The following is a 22,152-nucleotide window of genomic DNA, read 5'->3' on the forward strand; positions in this document are numbered from 1 at the left end:
CCAACACATAGTTGCTGTCGATATTTGGCCCAGGAAAAAAACAAGCTGTGAGCTTCTCCTCAAGAGCAACATTTGCATTACACAATCTAAACATGATACTTGCTACTTTAAAAAAAAAAAAAAAAATTATACAAAATTAATGCAATGTCAGGAAATATATATTAACAATGCGTTTAACAGAAAAGTAGCTTGCTTATTTCATTGCTGTACATTGTTGCCATTTTGAAGCACAGATTCAAATACCAGATATTTTCAATAAACTATACAAAAGCAGCTTATGTCTGATATTATGGTAGATCAGCAAATTACTGGACTGCTGAAAGCAAAAGTCAATTTTTAACACTAGTGTAAATATATCATTTCTGAAATCACCATGCCCTAAATTACAAATTAGCAAAATTATAAAATGTCCTAAATTTCCAAGCTGTCAAGAAGTGTGCAAGTATCTTTATTAAAGCTATTTAGCGTACAGTTATTTATAATACGCTAGCAAAAGCTTTCATTACAAGTCCTGCGATTCCCCATTGGCAGTAGGCAGAAGGTTCATCCACTGTCATTCTGGCCCACCTCGCTGGAAAAGAAAACAGAAAACAGACAGATTAAGGGAATAAAGTCAGACTACTTGAATTCTACTACTTCTGACTGAAATATTGTTAATCCTGGTGGGATTGTTTGAGGGTTCAGATTAGTCTGCAGACCAACAATTGAAAAACAAAACCCATAAAACTGCCACTGGTACTATTAAAAAAGGTGGTTTTATTGCTTTTCAAGATAAATTAAGCACTTTGTCTCATCGGATTCTAGTCATTTCCTGTAACGAGAGAGCGAGAGAGAGAACAGCAAACACAATATAGTTAAAGAAGGCATGAAAAGTATTATAACCAAAAATTAAAACAATTTATAGACATTATCACATGAATATTGTGAATGTGAGATACTTAAGTGGTGAGTTGTAAAAGGTTATTTATATGCTACTTATGGCACCAAAGTTTCTCTTGAGTATTTATTTTTTGAGTCACATATAGTCAATAATACACATATTTTTACATTCCTGCTGAACAGGACGTTCAGATTGCTTTAATGGCTCTTTTACGCTCTTTTAAGCTGTAAAACTCCCGCTATCTTGCATGGTAGGCTGTGTTTGAATCTATGCTTGGGATAAGTTTTTCAATTTCACTGTGCTTTAATGTAAACACTGATAACACTATAACACGATTTCTGTTCCTTGGCAGTATATATCATTTCCTAATTGCTCATACCTAAAAAGAGACTATGAGGAAAAAATAGCCAAGGAGGCAAAAAATTTCAAGCCGTTCTTTCGATATATTAAAGGGAAACAACCCGTGAAGGAAGCAGTGGGGCCGTTGGATGAAAAGGGAATAAAGGAAGTGCTAAAGGAGGATAAAGTCATCGCTGACAAACTGAACACATTTTTTGCCTCTGTATTTACCGAAGAGGATGTACACAATATACCGGAAGCCGACAGGCTATACGCAGGTAATGAAGACGGGAAACTGACTGGGTTGACGGTCAGTCTAGAACAGATACGCAGGCAGATTGATAGGTTTAAAAAACATAAATTCCCTGGCATCCATCCGAGTGTAATCAAGGAACTGAAAGGGGTTATAGCTGAACTGCTTCAACTAATAACCAATCTGTTGATCAAATCGGGAAGGATTCCAGAAGACTGGAAAGTGGTGAATGTTACACCGATCTTCAAGAAAGGTTCGAAGGGAGATCTGGGAAACTATAGACCGGTGAGTCTGACCTCAGTACCGGGAAAGATGGTAGAGGTGCTGATAAAGGACCGCATCATTTACCACCTTGATGGACACGATCTGATGAGGACCAGCCAGCACGGCTTCAGCAAAGGAAGATCTTGCTTAATGAACTTCCTGAACTTCTTTGAGAGAGTTAACAGGCAGATAGACAAGGGTGACCCGGTCAACATTGTATATCTGGATTTTAGGAAGGTGTTCGACAAGGTCCCGCATGAACAACTACTTTGAAAACTGCGAGCCAAGGAATCGAGGGTGGATTAAAAACTGGTTGGCAGATAGGAAGCAGAGAGTGGGGGTAAATGGATAATACTCAAGACTGGAAAAGCGTCACGAGTGGAGTGCCGCAGGTTTCGGTGCTTGGACCCATGCTCTTCAACATATTTATAAACGACCTGGAAATTGGTACGACGAGCAAGGTGCTAAAATTTGCAGACGATATGAAGTTATTCAGAGTAGTGAAGACGCAGAAGGACTGCGAAGACCTGCAATGCGACATAAACACTCTCGAGAAATGGGCTGCAAAATGGCAAATGAAGTTTAACGTGGATAAGTGTAAGGTGATGCATGTCTGTAACAAAAATCTTATACTCGAATACAGGATGTCTGGTGCAGTATTCGGAGAGATCCCCCAGGAAAGAGACTTGGGAGTACTGGTCAACAAGTCGATGAAGCCATCTGCGCAGTGTGCGGCGGCGGCAAAAAGGGCAAACAGGATACTAGGAATAATTAAGAAGGGGATCATGAACAGATCGGAGAAGGTTATCATGCCGCTGCACCGGACCATGGCACGCCCCCATCTGGAATACTACGTCCAGCACTGGTCGCCATACTTGAACAAGGACGCAGTACTACTCGAAAGGGTCCAGAGAAGAGCGACTAAAATGGTTAAGAGGCTGGAGGAGTTGCCGTACAGTGAGAGATTAGAGAAACTGGGCCTCTTCTCCCTTGAAAAGAGGAGACTAAGAGGGAAACATTCAAGATAATGAAGGGAATAGACTTGGTAGATAAAGACAGGTTGCTCACCCTCTCCAAGGTAGGGAGAACGAGAGGGCACTCTCTAAAGTTAAAAGGGGATAGATTCCATACAAATGCAAGGAAGTTCTTCTTCACCCAGAGAGTGGTGGAAAACTGGAACGCTCTTCCGGAAGCTGTTATAGGGGAAAACACCCTCCAGGGATTCAAGATGAAGTTAGACAAGTTCCTGCTGAACCGGAATATATTTAGGTAAGGCTGGACTCAGGGCACTGGTCTTTGACCTAAGGGCCGCAGTGGGAGCGAACTGCTGGGCACGATGGACCACTGGTCTGACCCAGCAGCAGCAATTCTTATGTTCTATAGAAAATGTCTGTATTTCCATAAAACTTTGCTTTTGTGATCAGGATAGTCAAATTTTCCAATTTACTTATTAAAAATGCGAAGACGACAAATTTTCATATTTTCATTCTTATAAAGTTATAAAAAGCAACATATGAATCACAATTAAAGATGTATATATATTGAAGTTATACAAACATTACATTGTTTTATTGATTTGCGGTTGCATGGTGCAGCATCTGTCTATTGTTATTCCTAGTAGGTATATGGTGGTTTGTATGGGGTAGTTAATTGCGTTGATTTCTATGTTGGTTATGGTTGGGGTTTTGTTATTTTCGAGGATAAATTTTATTTTGTCTGGGTTCAGTTTCAGTTTGTGATCTTTCATCCAAGTCGCTACTGTTTCAAGTGTTTGGTGTAGTGTGTCTGCCATGGCGGGCTTTGGTTGAACAAAAGGTATGAGAATGGTGATGTCATCTGCATAACTGTAAGAAGATAGGCCTAGTTTGTCCAGGTGGGCACCAAGGGAAGCAGTGTAGAGGTTGAAAAGAGTAGGTGATAGTGGCGATCCTTGGGGTACGCCGCAGGGGTTTGACCTATTTTTTATTTTTCTTTATCTGATTGTACTCTGTAGGTTCTGGATTTTAGGAATCCTTCGAACCTTGAGTATATTTTATCTGCGATACCTATTGTGTCCAAAATTTGTAGTAGGGTGTTATGGTCCACCAGGCCGAATGCAGCAGTCAGGTCAAGTTGTATGAGCATCATTTTTTTTCCCTATACTGAGGTGTTGTCTAGCAGGGTCCATGAGGGATCCTAGTAGTGTCTCTGTGCTGAAGTTGGTTCTGAAACCGGATTGCATGGGTTGGAGTATGTTGTGGTCTTCTAGATAATTGGAGAGGAGTTTGGAGATAATTGGAGAGGAGTTTTGGCCACAGAAGATTTAGAAGTGAGTTGTTTTTTGAGATTTATGATTATAAGTTACCTTACTAATCAGCCCTCCGATGTAGTCTCCAACATGTTCTCATTACATTGTCCTTGGTAGCAGCATTTGAAATCCAGTATAATCACCTTACTCCTCTTAGTATGCTCCCATATTCTCTTGAATGTTTCAAAATGAGCATCAAGGACATGGACTTTTGAGAGACATCCTACAACTGATTTTACTATAATTCTTCACCAGATTCTCAACCATAACGTATGCAGGTAGGGCTACTCTCAGTTAGGGTGCTGGTCTTTGACCAGAGGGCTGCTGCATGAGCGGACTGCTGGGCACGATGGACCACTGGTCTGACCCAGGAGCGGCAATTCTTATGTTCTAACTCCACGTAGTGTTTGGACTTGTGATTGCCCAGGAAGCCCCAAACCAATGCAATGAAGTTGTTACAAGCTGCTTTCTTCATCCTAGTTAGCTTTTTGGAAAATTCCTTACAATCCAGGACCTTCTTTATCTGTGGTCCGAGGAATCACCAGCTTTGACCTTTGTCTCAGACAGATTAGGGAAGCTGTTTCAAAGGTACATGAAGGCTGCCAACTCCTTATCTAGAGCTCTGACAAATTGTTTCATTAAGTCCCATTTGATGTGCAGTGGTAGCATCAGCACATTCCGTGGATCTACCAATGATTTCCATTTGACGTTGTTTCTCCCCACAGAGAACTCGGTCCTTTGTGGCCAGTCCTGCCTTTGGTAGTGTGTCTGTATGTCCCTGCTGTCCCAAAGGCAGAGATAGCAGGGAAACTTGGTAAAACTGCCTTAGAGACCCATTAAGAATGACACCATTTTGAAGTCTCTGACCTCTCAGCTATAATCATCATCCTTCAAGGCGCCTAGTAAGGTCTTGATGCTGTCGTAATCCTCTTTGAGGTGCACTGAATGAGATGAGTACTTGTTCTCGTTATGGAGCAGCACAGCTTTGATGCTCTTAGATGAGCGGTCAATGAAGACGTGCCACTCTTTTGGGTTACAGGCGATTCCAGTTGCCTCAGACTGGTAACACTGTGGCAGAAGCAAAGCTCATCTTGATGTGTGAGGAAGGTGACGTTTCCTGTGATCTGTCACTTGCACACTTTCATCCAACAAATTCCACTACTTAGCCTAGACGTCAAAGCACGACATTGGACTTGGTAAGACCAAGATTTCTATCAGGTCGTTGAGATGTTTTTTGTTTGGATAGTATGGGTTTCTCTCATCAGCTGCACCACTTATATTGTAAACTGGATCTACAGCGGCTCCCTCACTCTCTGACTTGCTGAGTCTTCTAAAGACAGCTGTTATCTCTTGGGGGGGGAGGATATGGGGAGCTTAGGGCAATGTGGCACCAGGGCGATGGATGAAGAAATGTATGGATATGTGACTGCAGATGCATGTCAGTTCAACATTTGGAAGGGTCCACCATGCAGATGTAGCAGTTGCTTGAGTGGTTAGTGGGTTTCTACCAAATTCTTGGGATACCAAACTTCATGGCTCTTTTCTACTCTGTACCATCCTGCACAAAATGAAACTGTGGTAATAAAAGCAATAAATTTATTTCACCTATGAATAATGTGTACAAGATTCTCACAACATATTTCATATAAGATATATTTTCAAATAATATTGAAAATTTTAAAATTTAAATATTTTTTAAAATTAAACATTCTAAGAAATTTTATAGCAGAAAAATCCACCATCCTAGTGAGAAACAAGATTGTCATTTATATATATATAGTTTAAACAAACTGCCAGCAAACAGGATACTCATATACAGCAGTGTGTGTGTCCACTTTAAGGTACATCATGCACAACCACACACCGTTTTTAATGTGGCCATGCATCATTCCTGAATCTGCTGCAGGAGAAGTGTAGGAGTCTATGCTACTGGAAATACTGCTCATGAAATCAAATGAAGCCGTAACCACATTCTTACGTATGAGTCGTACTTAAGTCAGGCGTCTGTAACTCGAGGAGTGAGTGAGTATGATGCATGCCCAATCCCTCCTGCTGCAAACCCCAAAATAATCCCCTGCAGAAGGGATGCCCAGTCCCTCCTGCTGGAACCCCCAAAGCCCCCCCCAAAAAAATGTCTGTGGCAGGAGGAGTGCCCAATTCCTCCTGCCGCCACCCTCCGAATATTACCGGCAGGAGAGATGCCCAGTCCCTCCTTCGAGAACTCCCCCCCCGAAGATCAACGGCAGGAGGGATGCCCACTCCCTCCTGCCAGAACCCCCCCAGAAAAAAATGCCCCACCCCAACACCCCCAAGCCCATCCAGGTTCCCCGGTACCTTTTTCTTGTAGGCCAGCCGGAGGGATGCACTGGAGAGGGGCCTAAGGCACCAACTGGCACAGGCACCTAAGGCCCTTCCCACTCTCCATGGCCTAAGGGATCAGGCCAATCGTAGTCTTAGGCCACTCCCAGTGAATACCAGAATCCACTGGGAGGGAGGCCTAAGATTCTGGTTGGCCAAGGCACCTAAGGTCCTTCCTATGGGAGGGGCCTTAGGCACCTGAGCCAATCAGTGCCTTAAGTCCCTCCCTGGTGCATACTAATTATAACACCATTTTTTCCATTCATTTTTCATAAATACACACACAATATAATCTTATTAACACATAATGGTAATGGTTAACCACAAAATTAAACTACACAAAACACACTGTATGCTTCTCAACATTTATTCCTGCCAGAACACAGATAACCCCTATGCAAATACGGGAACAAAAACAAAAAACTAATATATTTTTTAACAAACACCCTAAGATTCAAAATTCTGCATGCAGTACAACCCCCAGAGAAAAAGAAACAAATGTATTTCTTCCTGAGCAGTGCAAAAGATAGACAGCAGATTAAAATACTCAAAATTGACACAATTCAAACACTAACTTGAAAATAAAACCATTCCCCCTACCTTTGTTGTCTCCCTCCCTCCATGCTGTGTCTCCCTCCGGCAGGTGTCTAACCTTCTAGCCGGCTCCAATCTGGCTGTTTTATGCGGTCCAATGCCTCCCGGTGTCATCTTGTGGCCGGCTCCCTCCTCCTTCTCACAGCCGTAATGTGCACGGAGCCGCATGCAGCGGCTCCTCATGCGTCCTGCACCTGAAGCCTTCTCTCTGACATCGCAATATCAGAGGAATGCTTCTGGATGAGGGGTGGAATGCGCGAGGAGTCGCTGCAAGCGGCTCCATGCACACTATAGCTGTGAGGAGGAGGGAGCCAGCCACAAGGTAAAACTGGGGGCATCGGACCACAGGCTGCATAAAACGACCAGGCGGGCCGGATTTGCCCTGCAGGCCTTGAGATTGACACCTGTGGTATAGCATCTATGGAATCACAGATTTATACAAAACATATATGGTAGCAGAAATGGACAACCGCTTACTTGAATATAGTCCATCTCCTCTATGGACATTGCTTTCCTCCGGTACTTTTGAGGTAATGTTCTTACTAGGTCTGAAGTATCTGGTGTTTCTTGTGTTTTGCTTAAGGATGACATGTTGAGCATTCTGGGGGCTCTGGCACCTAAAGATTGTGAAGCTGTAGGTGTTAATACCATTGACTTTAATGCTTCTTGTACTGGAAAAGAAAAACCATAGAGCTTTAAACACATGCAGTTAAGTAGTTGATTAAATATTCTTTACATCAAATAGAAAACTATTAAATAGAAAACAAATCTATGTTCTTCAGGTTCGTGTCTTAAAACACGTAGCTTTTACTGATGATTTTCCCAGTAAAAACTGGTTTACAGTAAATAAATTTAAAAACAGATTCAATCAAAAATGGACTACTTTATCATTCATGCATTTAGTTCAATTAGGGATAAATTTACTAAAGAATGCTACTGGGTCAGTAGGCTAATGTGCATTATCGCAGGACAAGCGGGCAGCATATTCTCACAGATGGGCGATGTCATCTAAGGAGCTCGGTACGCACAGTGCAAAAATGTACTGTCACTTAACTTCTTATACTGTCCGAACTGCATGTGCGTGAGTGCCTTCCTGTGCCAACAATGGCTCACAAGATCATCAGTTCTTAGTTTTCCGCAGAACTAAGATGACATACGTCTTTGGAGGCTCCCCAATTGCGCTATTTTTTTCCTTTTTTCGTGGTTTTCCTGTATCGATTTTCTTAATTAATTTTTTTTTCTTTGATATTACTTTATTTTCTCTGAGTTTTGTTTGAAAATTTTTACTTTTTCATTTTCGGGCCTTCAGATAGTTTTCTGGCTGTTAGTATCAACTCTTTTTCAGTCATGAATTTACTCAACCATTGGAGGAAAAATTGTTTCCTTTGATTTCGCGTTGGCGGTTTTTTCCCTCAAGTTTGAAGCCTTCTACTGGCTTCAAGAGATGTTCTTGGTGCAATAGGACCATATCAGTCACCGACCTACACAAGTGGAGCGGCATAATCGAAAGAGACGTCTAAGTCCGTTTACATCCATCTCGCAAGTCGTCCCAAGTTAAAAAGAGCCTAAGACACATTTTTGAAAGAGACGTCCAACTTTTTTTTACTTTCGAAAATCGTCTAATTATACGTCCTGCAGATCTGATCGTCCAAGCCGCTAAATTGTCCATCTTTATACCACATTTCTGTCCAACTTTCCGTCCAAGTCCAAAGCGCCTAGAACAAGCCCTGTTGGACGTGGGAGGTGTCTGCAAGGTGATGGATTGAACACCCAGACATGCCACCTAAATAGTGGGGTACCTTACAGGGCACTGCTGTGAACTTCACAAAAAGGGTGCTATGACTTCTCCTCCCTAAGCCCCCCAAACCACCTCCAGAATCCCCTAGTCCCACTTATCTACCACCCCAATAGCCCTTATAGCTGCAGGAGCCACTTATATGCCAGTAAAAAAGGGTTTTGGGGGTGTATAGGGGAGTGCACATGTTTAAGTATCAATGCAGTGATTACAGGGGCTTATGGGCATGGGTCCTTTTCTCTATGGGTCCCTAACCCACCCCCAAGATGACTTAAGCTACCTTTAGGCTGGATGACTAGGCTTTTCTATGCCAGGCGGCCAGGTGATGATGGTCTGGAGGCTGAAATTTAAAGTTGTGAATAAAATTTTTATGGGGGTGGGGGGGTTGGTGATCACTGGGGTAGTGTGTGGGGGTCTGTGTTATGTGTTTGAAGTGCTAATCTGGTGAGTTTAGGTGGGTTTGTGTGACTTAGACCATGTTTTACATGGTCTAAGTCACAACGTCCAAGTTCCGTCTAAGCTCTGTTGGAAAACTTTCAGTTTTACATGCTGTACGACTAAGTCTAAGCCAGCCCATGTCTAGCCTAACTCCCGCCCTCGACACGCCTCCAGAACCGTCCCGTTTAGCTTTGGACGTTGAGTGGCACTATGAAGGCCTAGGTCGTTTAGAAATACATCCAAAACCCATTTTTATTTTCGGCACTTGGACGTTTTTGAGAAATGTTCGTCCAAGTGCTGACTTAGGACAGTTTATGGACGTTTTTCTCTTTCGATTATGAGCCCCTTGGTGTCTTAAATGCCTTGGTCCTGAGCACTGGGTAGACTTTTATCAATGTTGTTCAAAGTTACAAAAACACTCTTTGAAGACTCGACGTCTACAACAAGATAAAATTTTTGGACCCAGGGTTCATCACAGATGTCTTCAACACCCAATGTTGACACCATATCGAAGTCAGCAATCACTGCATCATTTAGTATCAGCTGCCTCAGTACCAACACCATCAAGAAAACAGGCTAAGGATTCCCATGCTTCACCTTGCCAATTGACACTGACATCTATAGCACTGAAAATGGTATATGCCAAACGACGCAGGCATCTGTAGCATTGAATAAGTCGATGCGTGACAAATGGTGTTGACAGCAGTCTTACTCCCCATCATTACAGGAAGTGTCATCTTTGAGTCGTGCCTCGATATTGAGGTAACCAATGCTTCAAAACCTTGTACCATCTGTGCCATCCATGGTACTGCAACCTACCAACCAGGACCAACTGCGAGAAAACTGCTTCAACTGGAGCTGGTAGCAATGCTTCGAGGCCAATCAAAGCCAAATGCTGCACCATCGAGAAGTTCCTTTCTCATATCGAGTCAGGTAGGAGGTCGTCTGCTAATCCTCAACCTCCGTACTCTTCCCATTTTAAAAAAAAAACAATCCCAAAACAAAACCCCAAGAAGAAAAAAATAAATAGCAGTAGCAGTGCTCTCCAAGTCTCCTGAAAGACTAAACTAAACTAATTAATTTAAAACTTAGTTTTATAGACCGGGTCATCAACCAAAAGGAGCTCAACTCAGTTAACAGCAATGTAATACATAGCCTTGACAAGGAAAAGTAGACTAGAATAGTTAGTTTCCAAAATGTTTAGCATACAAAAAGGTTTTCAGAGCTTTCCAGAATAAAGCAAAAGAACCTAAACTTCTTAATGTAAACGGTAAAATATTCCAGAATTTGGTTAATTTAAAAGTAAAAGAATGACAATCTCTTGAAGGTTGTATTTTTACCACTGAGAGAGGGAAATATAAGTTTTAATTTTTGAGAACTTCTAGCAAGATGAGACCCATGTACATTCCAGTCTAAAGTAGAGAGCTGCACGGGAATGGGGACGACGGGAATCCCGCGGGACCCGCGGGGATCCTGCGGATTCCCCCTTCAGGTCACGGGGATCCCATGGGGATGCCCCCTAGGGTCGTGGGGATCCTGTGGGGACGCCCCCTAGGGTTGCGGGGATCCTGCAGGGTTCAATACAACTCGAGCCGCGAGGCTCGTCTTCTTTTTCCTACTGGCCCTGCTGTGCACACATAGCCAACCAGAATTCTTCCCCGATGTCAGCGCTGACGTCAGATGGAGGGCTTAAGCAAAGCCCTCTCTCCCTCCGACATCAGCGCTGACATCGGGAAGACTTCCGGATCGGCTATGTGTGCTGGGAGGAAATAGAAGACAAGCCTCGCGGCTCGAGCTCTATTTGGCTGAGAAAGTTGCTGGTAATTTGCTTGCAGATGAGGGTTGTGAGGCAAACGCAGAACACAAAAGGGGGGAGGGAGTGCATTTTTGGACACAAGGCATGAACTTGAGAAAGAGGATGGAAGAAGGGGGGGAAAGAGATGCTGAGGTGGGGGAGGGAGTGCGTTTTGGACACAAGGCATGAACTTGGGAAAGAGGATGGAAGAAGGGAGGGAAAGAGATGCTGAGGTGAGGGAGGGAGTGCGTTTTGGACACAAGGCATGAACTTGGGAAAGAGGATGGAAGAAGGGAGGGAAAGAGATGCTGAAGTGGGGGAGGGAGTGTGTTTTGGACACAAGGCATGAACTTAGGAAAGAGGATGGAAAAAGGAAGGGAAAGAAATGCTGAGGTGGGAGAGGGAATGCGTTTTGGACACAAGCCATGAACTTGGGAAAGAGGATGGAAGAAGGGAGCGAAAGAAATGCTGAGGTGGGGAAGGGAGTGCATTTTGGACACAAGGCATGAACTTGGGAAAGAGGATGGAAAAAGGGAGGGAAAGAGATGCTGAGGTGGGGGAGGGAGTGTGTTTTGGACACAAGGCATGAACTTGGGAAAGAGGATGGAAGAAGGGAGGGAAAGAGATGCTGAGGTGGGGGAGGGAGTGCGTTTTGGACACAAGGCATGAACTTGGGAAAGAGGATGGAAAAAGGGAGGGAAAGAGATGCTGAGGTGGGGGAGGGAGTGTGTTTTGGACACAAGGCATGAACTTGGGAAAGAGGATGGAAGAAGGAAGGGAAAGAGATGCTGAGGTGAGGGAGGGAATGTGTTTTTGGACACAGAAGGCATGAACTTGGGAGAGAGGAAGGGAGAGAAAGAGATGGTTGTGTACACGGGAATGGAAGAAAGGAGAATTTTTGGTCATAGGGAGGGAGTGAGGTACAGATGAGAGGGAGAAATGTGGTCGAAAGGGAACAGTGGAACAGATTGAAATGGATGCAAGAGGGAGGAATGTTGGACATAGTGGTGAAGGGAATAGAGGGAGAGATGTGGCATGGTGCTGGAGAGGGGTGATAGAAGGAGAAATGTTGGGCATGGGGCTGGTGGGCAGGCACGAAAGATGAGAAAGGGATAAATGCTATACCATGGTAGGAGGAACCAATAGACAGCAACAGAAGAATTTACAGAAGATGGGAAAGCGGAAAAAAGAAACTGGGACCAACTTTATGGAAAAATAAGTCTCCAGACAACAAAGGTAAAAAACGGAATTTATTGACTAAAATATGTTAGCTTTGGGAAATGTATATAGCAGATGTCTTTGTATTGTGTTCAAAAGAAAAGGAAATGCATTTCTGATTTTATTTCTACAGTGTTGAAGTACTTGCTGACTCTTGCTGTGACTGGTGGGGATCCCCAAGCACCGCCAGCAGAGGACCTCCTCTAGAGACGGCCAGAACTCCCCTCCACCAAGCACAACAGTCGCTGGCAACATCCATGAGCCACTGAGGTGTCAGTATCTGTGACTCAGGGACGCTACTGCTGCCTGACAAGCTTGGCAAAAGGGACCCCCGGCCAACTGCAAAGGAAGTCCTCAGCTGACAGCTTAGGGGTTCTCATCAGCTGAATATTTATATTTTATATTTACATTAGAGGCTCTGGTAGAAACCCGTTTACAAAATATGTATTCTTCCCAATTAATATTTCCAAATTAATAAAGTCTCTTTGCTTATTTGTAAATGGGTCTCTATCAGAGCCTTTAATTCAGTAGCATAATTAAATGAAATAACTATTTCTGAAGTTTATAGGGACGGAGGGGATTCCTCACGGGGACAGGTGGGGACGGAGGGGATTCTTTGCGGGGATGGGTGGGGACAGAGGGATTCCTCGCGGGGATGGTTGGGGAAGGGTGGGATTCCTCACGGGGAAGGGTGGGATTTTGGCTGAGACGGGTGGGATTTCTGTCCCCGCGCAACTCTCTAGTCTAAAGGAATCGAAGTGATGAAAATGCCAAATAAGATCTTCAATGCAATACAAATGCACTTAAATTTAATTCTGAGATACACTGGGAGCCAATGTAATTCCTTGAGCAGAGGGGTCACGTGATCGAATTTACTCTTACCGAAAATAAGCTTAGCTGCAGTATTCTGTACAGATCATTGGTGATGCCCCTGTACAGGTCATTGGTGAGGCCCCACTTGGAGTATTGTGTTCAGTTTTGGAGACCGTATCTGGCGAAAGACGTAAGAAGACTTGAGGCAGTCCAGAGGAGGGCGACGAAAATGATAGGAGGCTTGCGCCAGAAGACGTATGAGGAGAGACTGGAAGCCCTGAATATGTATACCCTAGAGCAGGGGTGCCCACACTTTTTGGGCTTGCGAGCTACTTTTTAAATGACCAAGTCAAAATGATCTACCAACAATAAAATTTAAAAAAAACACAACGCACACTGTACGCATAGAAAATGTTAATCATCATTCCTATTCCAGGGTTTTCAAAGAGGTCAAAGCAGATGACTCTATGCACTATCACCTCAGTAACAACCATACAAAAATAGACAAATATACCCCCCTCCCTTTTTACTAAACCACGTTAGCAGTTTTTAGTGCAGGGAGCTGCGCTGAATGCCCAGCGCTGCTCTCGACACTCCTAGGCTCCCTGCGCTAAAAACCTCTATTGCGGTTTAGTAAAAGGGGACCTTAGTGTAAAATATAGACAGCAGATATAAATTCAGACACATTTTGATCACTAAATTTAAAATAAAATCATTTTCCCTACCTTGTCTGGTGATTTCATTAGTCTCTGGTTGCACTTTCTTCTTCTGACTGTGCATACAATCTTTCTTCCCTTCTTTTAGCCTGTATGCTTCCTCTCCTCCAGACCTCATTCCTTCCCCCAACTTTTCCTTCCTCTTCCCTGCCCTTTCTTTCTCTCTGCCTCCCTTTCATTTTTTTCTGTTTCTCTTCTTTCCTTCTGTCTCCCTGCCTGCCCTTTTTCTTTCTTTCTCCCTGCCCTCCCCCAAGCCACTGCCACTGCTATTACCATCGGGGACCAGGACCCAAATGCCACCAATAACAGGCCCCAAGCTCTCCCTGCTTCGGCCAACCAGCATTCCTCTCCCCGACGTCAATTCTTCCGTCGGGAAGAGGAAGGCTGATCAGCCCAAGATCATGATCAACCTATTGGGGGAAATGCTGCCGGGTCCTGCCTTCGCGGAAACAGAAAGTAGGCAGGACCCGGCAGGAAGAAGAACAAATGCTTCACTAACCTGTCTCCCGCATTAGCCCGTAGCGAACGCTTGCTTCAGGGCTCTCAACATGTGCGCGCCGGCTTCCCTTCTCCCCTCCCCCCCCGGACATAACTTCCAGTTTCGGAGGGAAGAGAAGAGAAGCCGGCACGCACACGTTAGAGCCCGGAGCATAAGTTCGCTACGGGCTGAAATCTCCAAGCCGGTTTTTTGTTCAGCAGCGGCAGATGACAGCTGGGCGGATCGCCCAGCTAAAAGGCCCTAGGGAGAAAGAACACTGGAGAGGAAGGCTGATCGGCCCGTAGATCAGGACGGCAACACGAGTCTATCACAGAGCCCGGGATAGGCTCCGCGATCGACTCGCGTTGCCTTCCTGAGCTACTGGTCGATCGCGATCGACGCGTTGGGCACCCCTGCCCTAGAGAAAAGGAGAGACAGGGGAGATATGATTCAGACGTTCAAATACTTAAAGGGTATTAACGTAGAACAAAATCTTTTCCAGAGAAAGGAAAATGGTAAAACCAGAGGACATAATTTGAGGTTGAGGGGTGGTAGATTCAGGGGCAATGTTAGGAAATTCTACTTTACGGAGAGGGTAGTGGATGCCTGGAATGCGCTCCCGAGAGAGGTGGTGGAGAGTAAAACTGTGACTGAGTTCAAAGAAGCGTGGGATGAACACAGAAGATTTAGAATCAGAAAATAATATTAAATATTGAACTAAGGCCAGTTACTGGGCAGACTTGCACGGTCTGTGTCTGTGTATGGCCGTTTGGTAGAGGATGGGCAGGGGAGGGCTTCAATGGCTGGGAGGGTGTAGATGGGCTGGAGTAAGTCTTAACAGAGATTTCGGCAGGTGGAACCCAAGCATAGTACCGGGTAAAGCTTTGGATTCTTGCCCAGAAATAGCTAAGAAGAAAAAAAAAAAAAAAAAAATTTTAAATTGAATCAGGTTGGGCAGACTGGATGGACCATTCGGGTCTTTATCTGCCGTTATCTACTATGTTACTATGTTACTATGTAGTTGAAGTCTCTGCAGACTAACCTTTGAAAGGCCCAAATACATTGAGTTACAATAATCCAACCTTGACAAAATGACTGATTGAACCAATACTGAGAAGACACAAATACCTGTGATTTCTGCATAGGACAACTCGCCTTCTGCAAAGAGCACTACTGTTTGGCCTGGACTCAGCGTACAAATTTGCGCAGTATTTAGTTTTCGTACTTGCACCACTCCACTCTTACAGAGAATCTGTTCTACTTGAAGTTCAGGTTGACAAAGGCGTTGTTACCTCCAGCAATCATATTACCACTGAACTAACAATGTTTCTATTACCTCATAGTCCAGAGTCTGGCCACAGTTTTGTCATTCCACCCTACTCCTTATCCCATTGAGGGTTGTCTGACTCATTAACATTGTTGGACACTAATCACCACCAACAAATGGGCCTTGCAAGTCTTCAATGAAGGCTATGCTTCATCCCTGCAAGATACCTCTACACAGGCCTCTGAGAAAATACTTTTTCAATTCTCTGCAGGCCCTCCCTTCTTCAAGAACTCTCAGACCTTCTGCAACTGATTTCCATCGACCAGTACCTTTGCAGCAGAGAGGCCAGGGGATTTAATCCAAGTATTTCCTCACACCAAAGGAACCCTTATCAAGTTTTTCATAAACAAAAAGTTTCACCTGCTATTCCTAGGCATTTTCTATCTCCAATTAGAGGAGAACAACTGGCTTTTCCTTCTGGATCTCAAGGAAGACTATATGCATATCCCCATTCTTCCAGCTCACAGGAAATATCTCTGCTTCCAGATAGGAATGCATCATCTTCAGTACAGGGTGCTCTTTGGCCTAGCACAGGGGTGCATCATCTTCAGTACAGGGTGCTACTCTTTGGCCTAGCACAGGGGTGTTAAAGTCCCTACTCGAGGACCGCAATCCAGTTGGGTTTTCAGGATTTCCCCAATGAATATGCATGAGATCTATTAGCATACAATGAAAGCAGTGCATGCAAATAGATCTCATGCATATTCATTGGGGAATATGCATGAGATCTATTCTGAAAATCCGACTGGATTGCGGCCCTCGAGGAGGGACTTTGACACCCCTGGCCTAGCATCAGCGCTCAAAGTATTCCTGCTCCTACTACTTCTATTAGTCATCTACTACATAATCAGTCAATGGTGTGCAGACCCTTCTCCTCTTGTCAAGAGATGATGCAAGTCTCTTCTTTGAAGCTAGCAGAGCAATGGAATAGTCCAACAGTCATTTTCATCAAATATTTTCAGCCTCATGGGTGATATCTTCCTTCATCTCTATTATGTCAAATCTACTTTGCTTGGGGGAACTCCACGCTCAAGTCTCTTCCTCTCTGCCAGCAACTGCAACCTTATGCAATTAAGCTCCAGTCTGAACTCTTCTCATCCTTTGGATTCCATTGAATTTCTTCCAGCCTGAACAACCCAGCTCCTACCTGTGTTCCCTTGTGTCCCTGTAATATGGAACTTCCTATTCACATTTCAGTATGATTAAACCACCACAATTCTCATGTCTCCACAGTAATCAGGAAAACTATCATTACCTTTAGTTCTTCAGTTCCATGTCAGGGAGCCTATTCCTCTTCAAACCTTTCAATTGTCTGGACTCCGAGTGAAAGATCCCTTCTGCCTATCAATCTACAGTATAGGCACTTTACAGCCTCGTTTCTGGCTCCCTTGAGTGAAAACTTCCATCTATCTCTCTGTTCCAGTATTGGCCACCATAACTTCTTGATCAACTCGCCACATAATACTTTTATTGCATCATGTGTACACAGTTTACCTGTTGTTTCATCTCAAGGATTCACTGGATTCTAAACATATATCCTATATAGTCAGTACCGAATTACTTTTTTTGTCTATCATAGAATTAAACCTAAAACTTTGACATTTGAGGAGATAATAACCAACAACACTTCAATATGTGCTTATCTCATCTCTATCAAGTATCCTACAAGTGCCTTTCAGCACTATATTTCAAGTCTTAAGTGCCACATCAGTACGTTTGGGCACCAACCATCGTGATACATGTCCACTGATATCCACAGGTAATCTTCATATGTTGAAATCTCTGTCTGAAGCACTTATGACTTCATCTCTACAGTTCATTACTTAGACAGCAGTCTTCACCCATTGGATCCCTTTTGTGTACAGATCCAGTGCATTCTAATCTCTAATACATAATCCATTTTACTCACCATTTCTCAAGATAGAACAAAAGATTAGGTTCTTATCTAAAGTGCTAATCTTCTTTCTTGTAAATCCACACTTTATTCTGGGACCAGTGGGTTATATCCATCTACCCACCAGGACTTTGTAGGAAGCCTCAAATTTCAGAGACTTAAACCCCTCCTCCTCTTACCTCATCACTGTCCCTGCATGCATCAATTAGTCTTAAAGAAGCCAGGAAAATCTGTAGAGGATAAGAACAAGAAAGAGAGGAGAACAGGGACACTTCCTGACAAATAAGTCTATTCTGCTCATATCAACAAATGCAACAATGAAAAATGAGAGAACAGGTCATTAAACATTAGAAACCTGAATGACAAAACAGTATTATAAGGAGACACAGCCTGCACTGTTAGAAGGGGGTGCCTGAACAAGAGACTCCCCAAAACTAAGTGCTAAACCCATTCTGAGGGCACTCTTAAAAAGGCTGGTCAAAAAACAGAAATTCAGCTTACCACTACTTTGAAAAGCAGACAATTAGTGAATCAAAAAGGTATAGGACAGGTTCCCAAAATAAAGTGTGGATTTACATGAAAGAAGATTAGCTAAAGTAAGAACCTAATCTTTTGTTCTTGTACAATCCCACTTTATTCCGAGACCAGTGGGATGTAAAAGAGCAGTCCCAGAAAATCAGGATGGGACTGATGAGTCTGCTGCCAAAACAGAGGCACCAAAAGCAGCATCCTGCTTGGCCGCCAAAACAGAGGCACCAAAAGCAGCATCCTGCTTGGCCGCCATATCGATCCTGTAAAACTTGGTGAATGTATGCAAGGAGGACCAGGTAGTGGCCCTGCAAATCAGCCAATGATTGCCCAAGAAGATGACACACCTCTGGTAGAATGAGCCCATACCGTGATGGGGGGGGGAGGCTTCTTTCCGGCCACCACATAAGCCACAGAAATGGCCATATGGATCCATCTGGAAATGGTAGCCTTAGAAGCTGCCTGCCCTTGCGGGCAGGGCCCACCAGAACAAACAGATGGTCAAGAGAGGCAAAACTTGGTGATATACAGGTACCGCAACAAGAGCTTGCACACATCCACGGACTGCAACACCCAGTCCTGCTCCCTAGATCTGGAGGAAGCAAAAGCAGGAAGCCGAACTTCCTGTTTCACATGCAAAAACCGAAACCACTTTCAGAAGAAAAGAAGGAACAGTACACAGCATTACTCCAGAATCCGTAATACACAGAAAAGGATTCTGGCAGGAGAGCTTGAAGCTCCAAAACTCTACGGGCTGAGGTAATAGCCACCAGGAGGGCCGTCTTGATCTTAAGATCCATAAGGAATGCCTGCTCCAGAGGCTCATACTGTGAAAGAGCTAGAGAATTGAGAACCAGGTTAAGACTCCAAGTCAGACAGGGAAGGCAAAATGGAGGTCTAAGTTGCAGAGCGCCCCGTAGAAAACAGGCCACATCTGGATGAGCTGCCAACAAGCTCCTCAGAGGAGGAGGACCCATACAAGAAAGACCAGCACTCTGCACCTGGAGAGAAGCTACCGCTAAGCCCTTCTTCATGCCATCCAGCAGAAATTCCAGAACACAAGGAACCGACAGAACAGACGGGTCCACCTGTCTCAGGATGCACCAGGCCTGATAACATCTCCAAATCTTTGAATAGGCAGCCACTGTGGATATCCTTTTGCTGCGAAGCAAAGTGGCAATCACTGCCAAAGAATAGCCCTGGCTAGCCATGCCATAAGACCAAAGCAGTCCGGATCCAGCAGCATAATTGAACCCTGCATGAGGAGGCAAGAATGACAAGGTAGTCAGAGCCCACAATCCTGCTGGAACCAAACCAAGTCGGCATACCAAGGCCATCTCGGCCAATCGGGTGTGACCAGGATCACAGGACCTCTGTGGACCGCTATCTGTCTCAAAAGATGCCCTTATCATAGGCCATGGAGGGAAGACATAGAAGAGACCTCCCCTTGGCCAGGGCTGAATCAGAGCATCTAGGCCTGTGCTGCTGGCCTCACGAAGCCAACTGAAGAACCGATCTGCTTTCTTGTTGACCGCAGTTGCCATGAGATCAAATGTGGGACATCCCCACTGATCTACTATGCAATCGAATGCTCTTTGAAACAGAGACCATTCTCCAAGATCCAGAATCTGATGACTGAGAAAATCCACTTGGATGTTGTCCACTCCTGCCATGTACGCCTCTGACAGCGCCACAAGCTGTCTCTCCGCACACCAGAAGAGATGCTGAGCCTCCATGCTCAGGGGACTCCTCGTGTCCCCCTGCCGATTGACATAAGCTACCACCATGGTATTGTCCAAGAATACATGGACTGCTCGATGACGGAGATGACCCTCAAAGTGCAAAAGGACCAGCCAAATTGCCCAAAGCTCCAGGCAATTGATCAATCACTTGTGCTCTGAGGGAGCCCACTGGCCCTGAGCAGGAACAGACATACACACTGCTCCCCAGCCGTTAAGACTCACATTCATAGACAGAATCACTCAATCCGAGATCCGGAAGGGAAGGCCCCTGGATAGTGAGAGTGGTTGCAACCACCATGCAAGACTTCCGTGCCACAGTCGTCCAGAGCAGGGGTGCATGTAACAGGTCCTATGGGGATCCCTGCGTGAAAGCAGAGCATCCTGCAATGGAGGCAGACGGGGGAATTCTTAGCATCCCTGGATCTGACAGAGGCGTATCTTCACATTCCCATTTTCCTGGACCACATCAATCACTGCCACCATGGTCCCCAAAACCTGTTGGTACTGCCATGCTGTTGGGACTGGAGTAGCCAGAAGGTCCTTGATAACCTGACGGAGCTTTTCCTGATGGGACACAGGCAGGAACACTTTGTTCTGTCCCATGTGAAGACGAACTCCTAGGTATTCCAAATCCTGCATTGGTTCGAAGTGACTCTTCACTCCCGTACGGTCCAGAGTCGGTCTCCAATCATCGGAGTCTTTCTTTGGAACAATGAAGTATATCAAATATCTCCCAGAGCCTGAATCTCACTCTAGAACGGGTTCTATGGCTGCAATATCTAGCAATCTGTGGACTGTGGCCTGCACCCGAACCGACCTTCTTGGGAATCCAGAAAATACTCAGTCAGAGGACAGAGAAATTCCAGTTTGAAGCCATCTCCAAGAACCTCCAAAACCCAGCAGTCGGAGGTAAAGGCCTGCTATTCCACTAGAAAAGTCAACGACTGTCCCCCGATGAGCAGGGAGCGACACCGGTCTGGCATCAGAACTGCTTCTTTGTAGGAGCCGCCAGACGACTCCTCATGGATGATGACGTTGAGAACCACGGAAGCGTGGTCTGACAGATGAAGAGGACCGCTGGCCCATGGAAGGGCCCAAGAACGGACAAGAGCGACTGAAGGGCTGAAAATTAGGACGCCCCGAACCCCTGGAAGGGCAGGATATATTCACAGGCAGCGACTTGGGCCTGCGATCCTGCACACTGGCCATAACATCATTCAAACCCTGGTCGAACAGCAGCTGTCCCTTAAAGGGCAACCTGCTCTAGGTCGCTTTTAGAAGACAAATCACCAGACCACTGCTGGATCCAGAGTATTCTGCAAACTGAAAAAAATATAGACAGAAAGCTTAACAAAGACTTTCAAGATGTCATACAAGTCACGTAGCACAATGTCAGGATCATGGTGCAGCATGCCCGGGCTACGAAAGAAGAGGCTAACGTCGCCCTAACACCAGTAGCTGCCGAATCAAACAGATGATTAAGGAAAAAATCCACATGTCGGTCCTGAACATCTTTCAAGACCACTTCCCCTTCACTGGGGAGAGAAGTGCACTTGGTGACCTGCGCCAACGAGGAATCCACCTTCGGGGAAGCAAAACACTTGTTAAAGGCATCTGTCATGGGATACAGCCGCACCATGCATGAGCACATTTCAAGGGACCCTCAGGAGTCTCCTGAATGTCTGTAAGAATCCGAACAAGGTTAAAATGATCAGGAAAAAAGGCGGATTGTGGCCTCTGGTCATTCATGAGGGAATGCTCTGCAATGACAGGCTGCTTAGACAGTAGCTTTAATCCCAGGAGAGATTCAGAGATCACATTCACAAGATGCATGTGCTTGAAAAATCTGTGCATAGTGGGAACCTCCCCCAAATCAGGATGCTATAGACCCACCAAATCTGACACATCTGTGGCAGTACCCCCCTGTGAGAGCAGAGGTATGGAAAGCATATCTGGCGCAACCGTGGGCACTACTGGCTTACCTACTGGCACCCACAAGGGGAGGCAAGAGAAAAGACCTTGGTCCACAGGAGCAGGGTCCCTGTGACTGGCATGGAGGGCGGCGGAAGGGAAACATGCAGAAACTTTTTAATCAAGTATGCTTGATAAAGCATATTAACAAAATCCGGGGAAAACCCATCCACCATGGTGGAAGCCGACCCCTATGTACTAGTTTTGGACTGTTTGGAGAATTTACAAAGTTTATCTCCCGAGACACGCTTGTGTTTCACTGTAGCATCACCTGTGCACCCCCCCCCCCAATGCCCCCCCAATGATATTTTCATGGGAATCGGGGCAGAAGGCGCTAGAAGACTCTCTTTGGAAGTTGAAGGCAGTGAATCAGGGCAAGCCTCGCACCCCTCATGGACCACAGCACACACAGAACATAGCTGCACATCCAACAGCTATCCACCTCAAATGAGGCAGGAATCC

General features: G+C 45.0%; 1 protein-coding gene across 3 annotated transcripts in view; it reads right to left on the reverse strand.

Moving 5' to 3' along the window:
• Positions 1-432: 432 nt before the first annotated feature.
• The window catches only part of MRPS36 (mitochondrial ribosomal protein S36), a 30,688-nt gene continuing 8,968 nt past the window's right edge, over positions 433-22,152 (reverse strand). For 2 of the 3 annotated variants that reach the window (XM_033929785.1, XM_033929792.1), the window contains exons 3-4: positions 7,453-7,646; positions 433-571 (exon numbers count right to left, since the gene is read on the reverse strand). In XM_033929785.1, coding sequence (XP_033785676.1) covers positions 554-571; positions 7,453-7,646 — 212 coding nt within the window. In that variant the 3' untranslated portion in view covers positions 433-553. The remainder of the gene's footprint in view (positions 572-7,452; positions 7,647-22,152) is intronic. The other variant, XM_033929799.1, reaches the window with a different exon arrangement.

Source organism: Geotrypetes seraphini, chromosome 1 (genome assembly GCF_902459505.1).
Source record: "Geotrypetes seraphini chromosome 1, aGeoSer1.1, whole genome shotgun sequence".
NCBI classification, from domain to species: domain Eukaryota; kingdom Metazoa; phylum Chordata; class Amphibia; order Gymnophiona; family Dermophiidae; genus Geotrypetes; species Geotrypetes seraphini.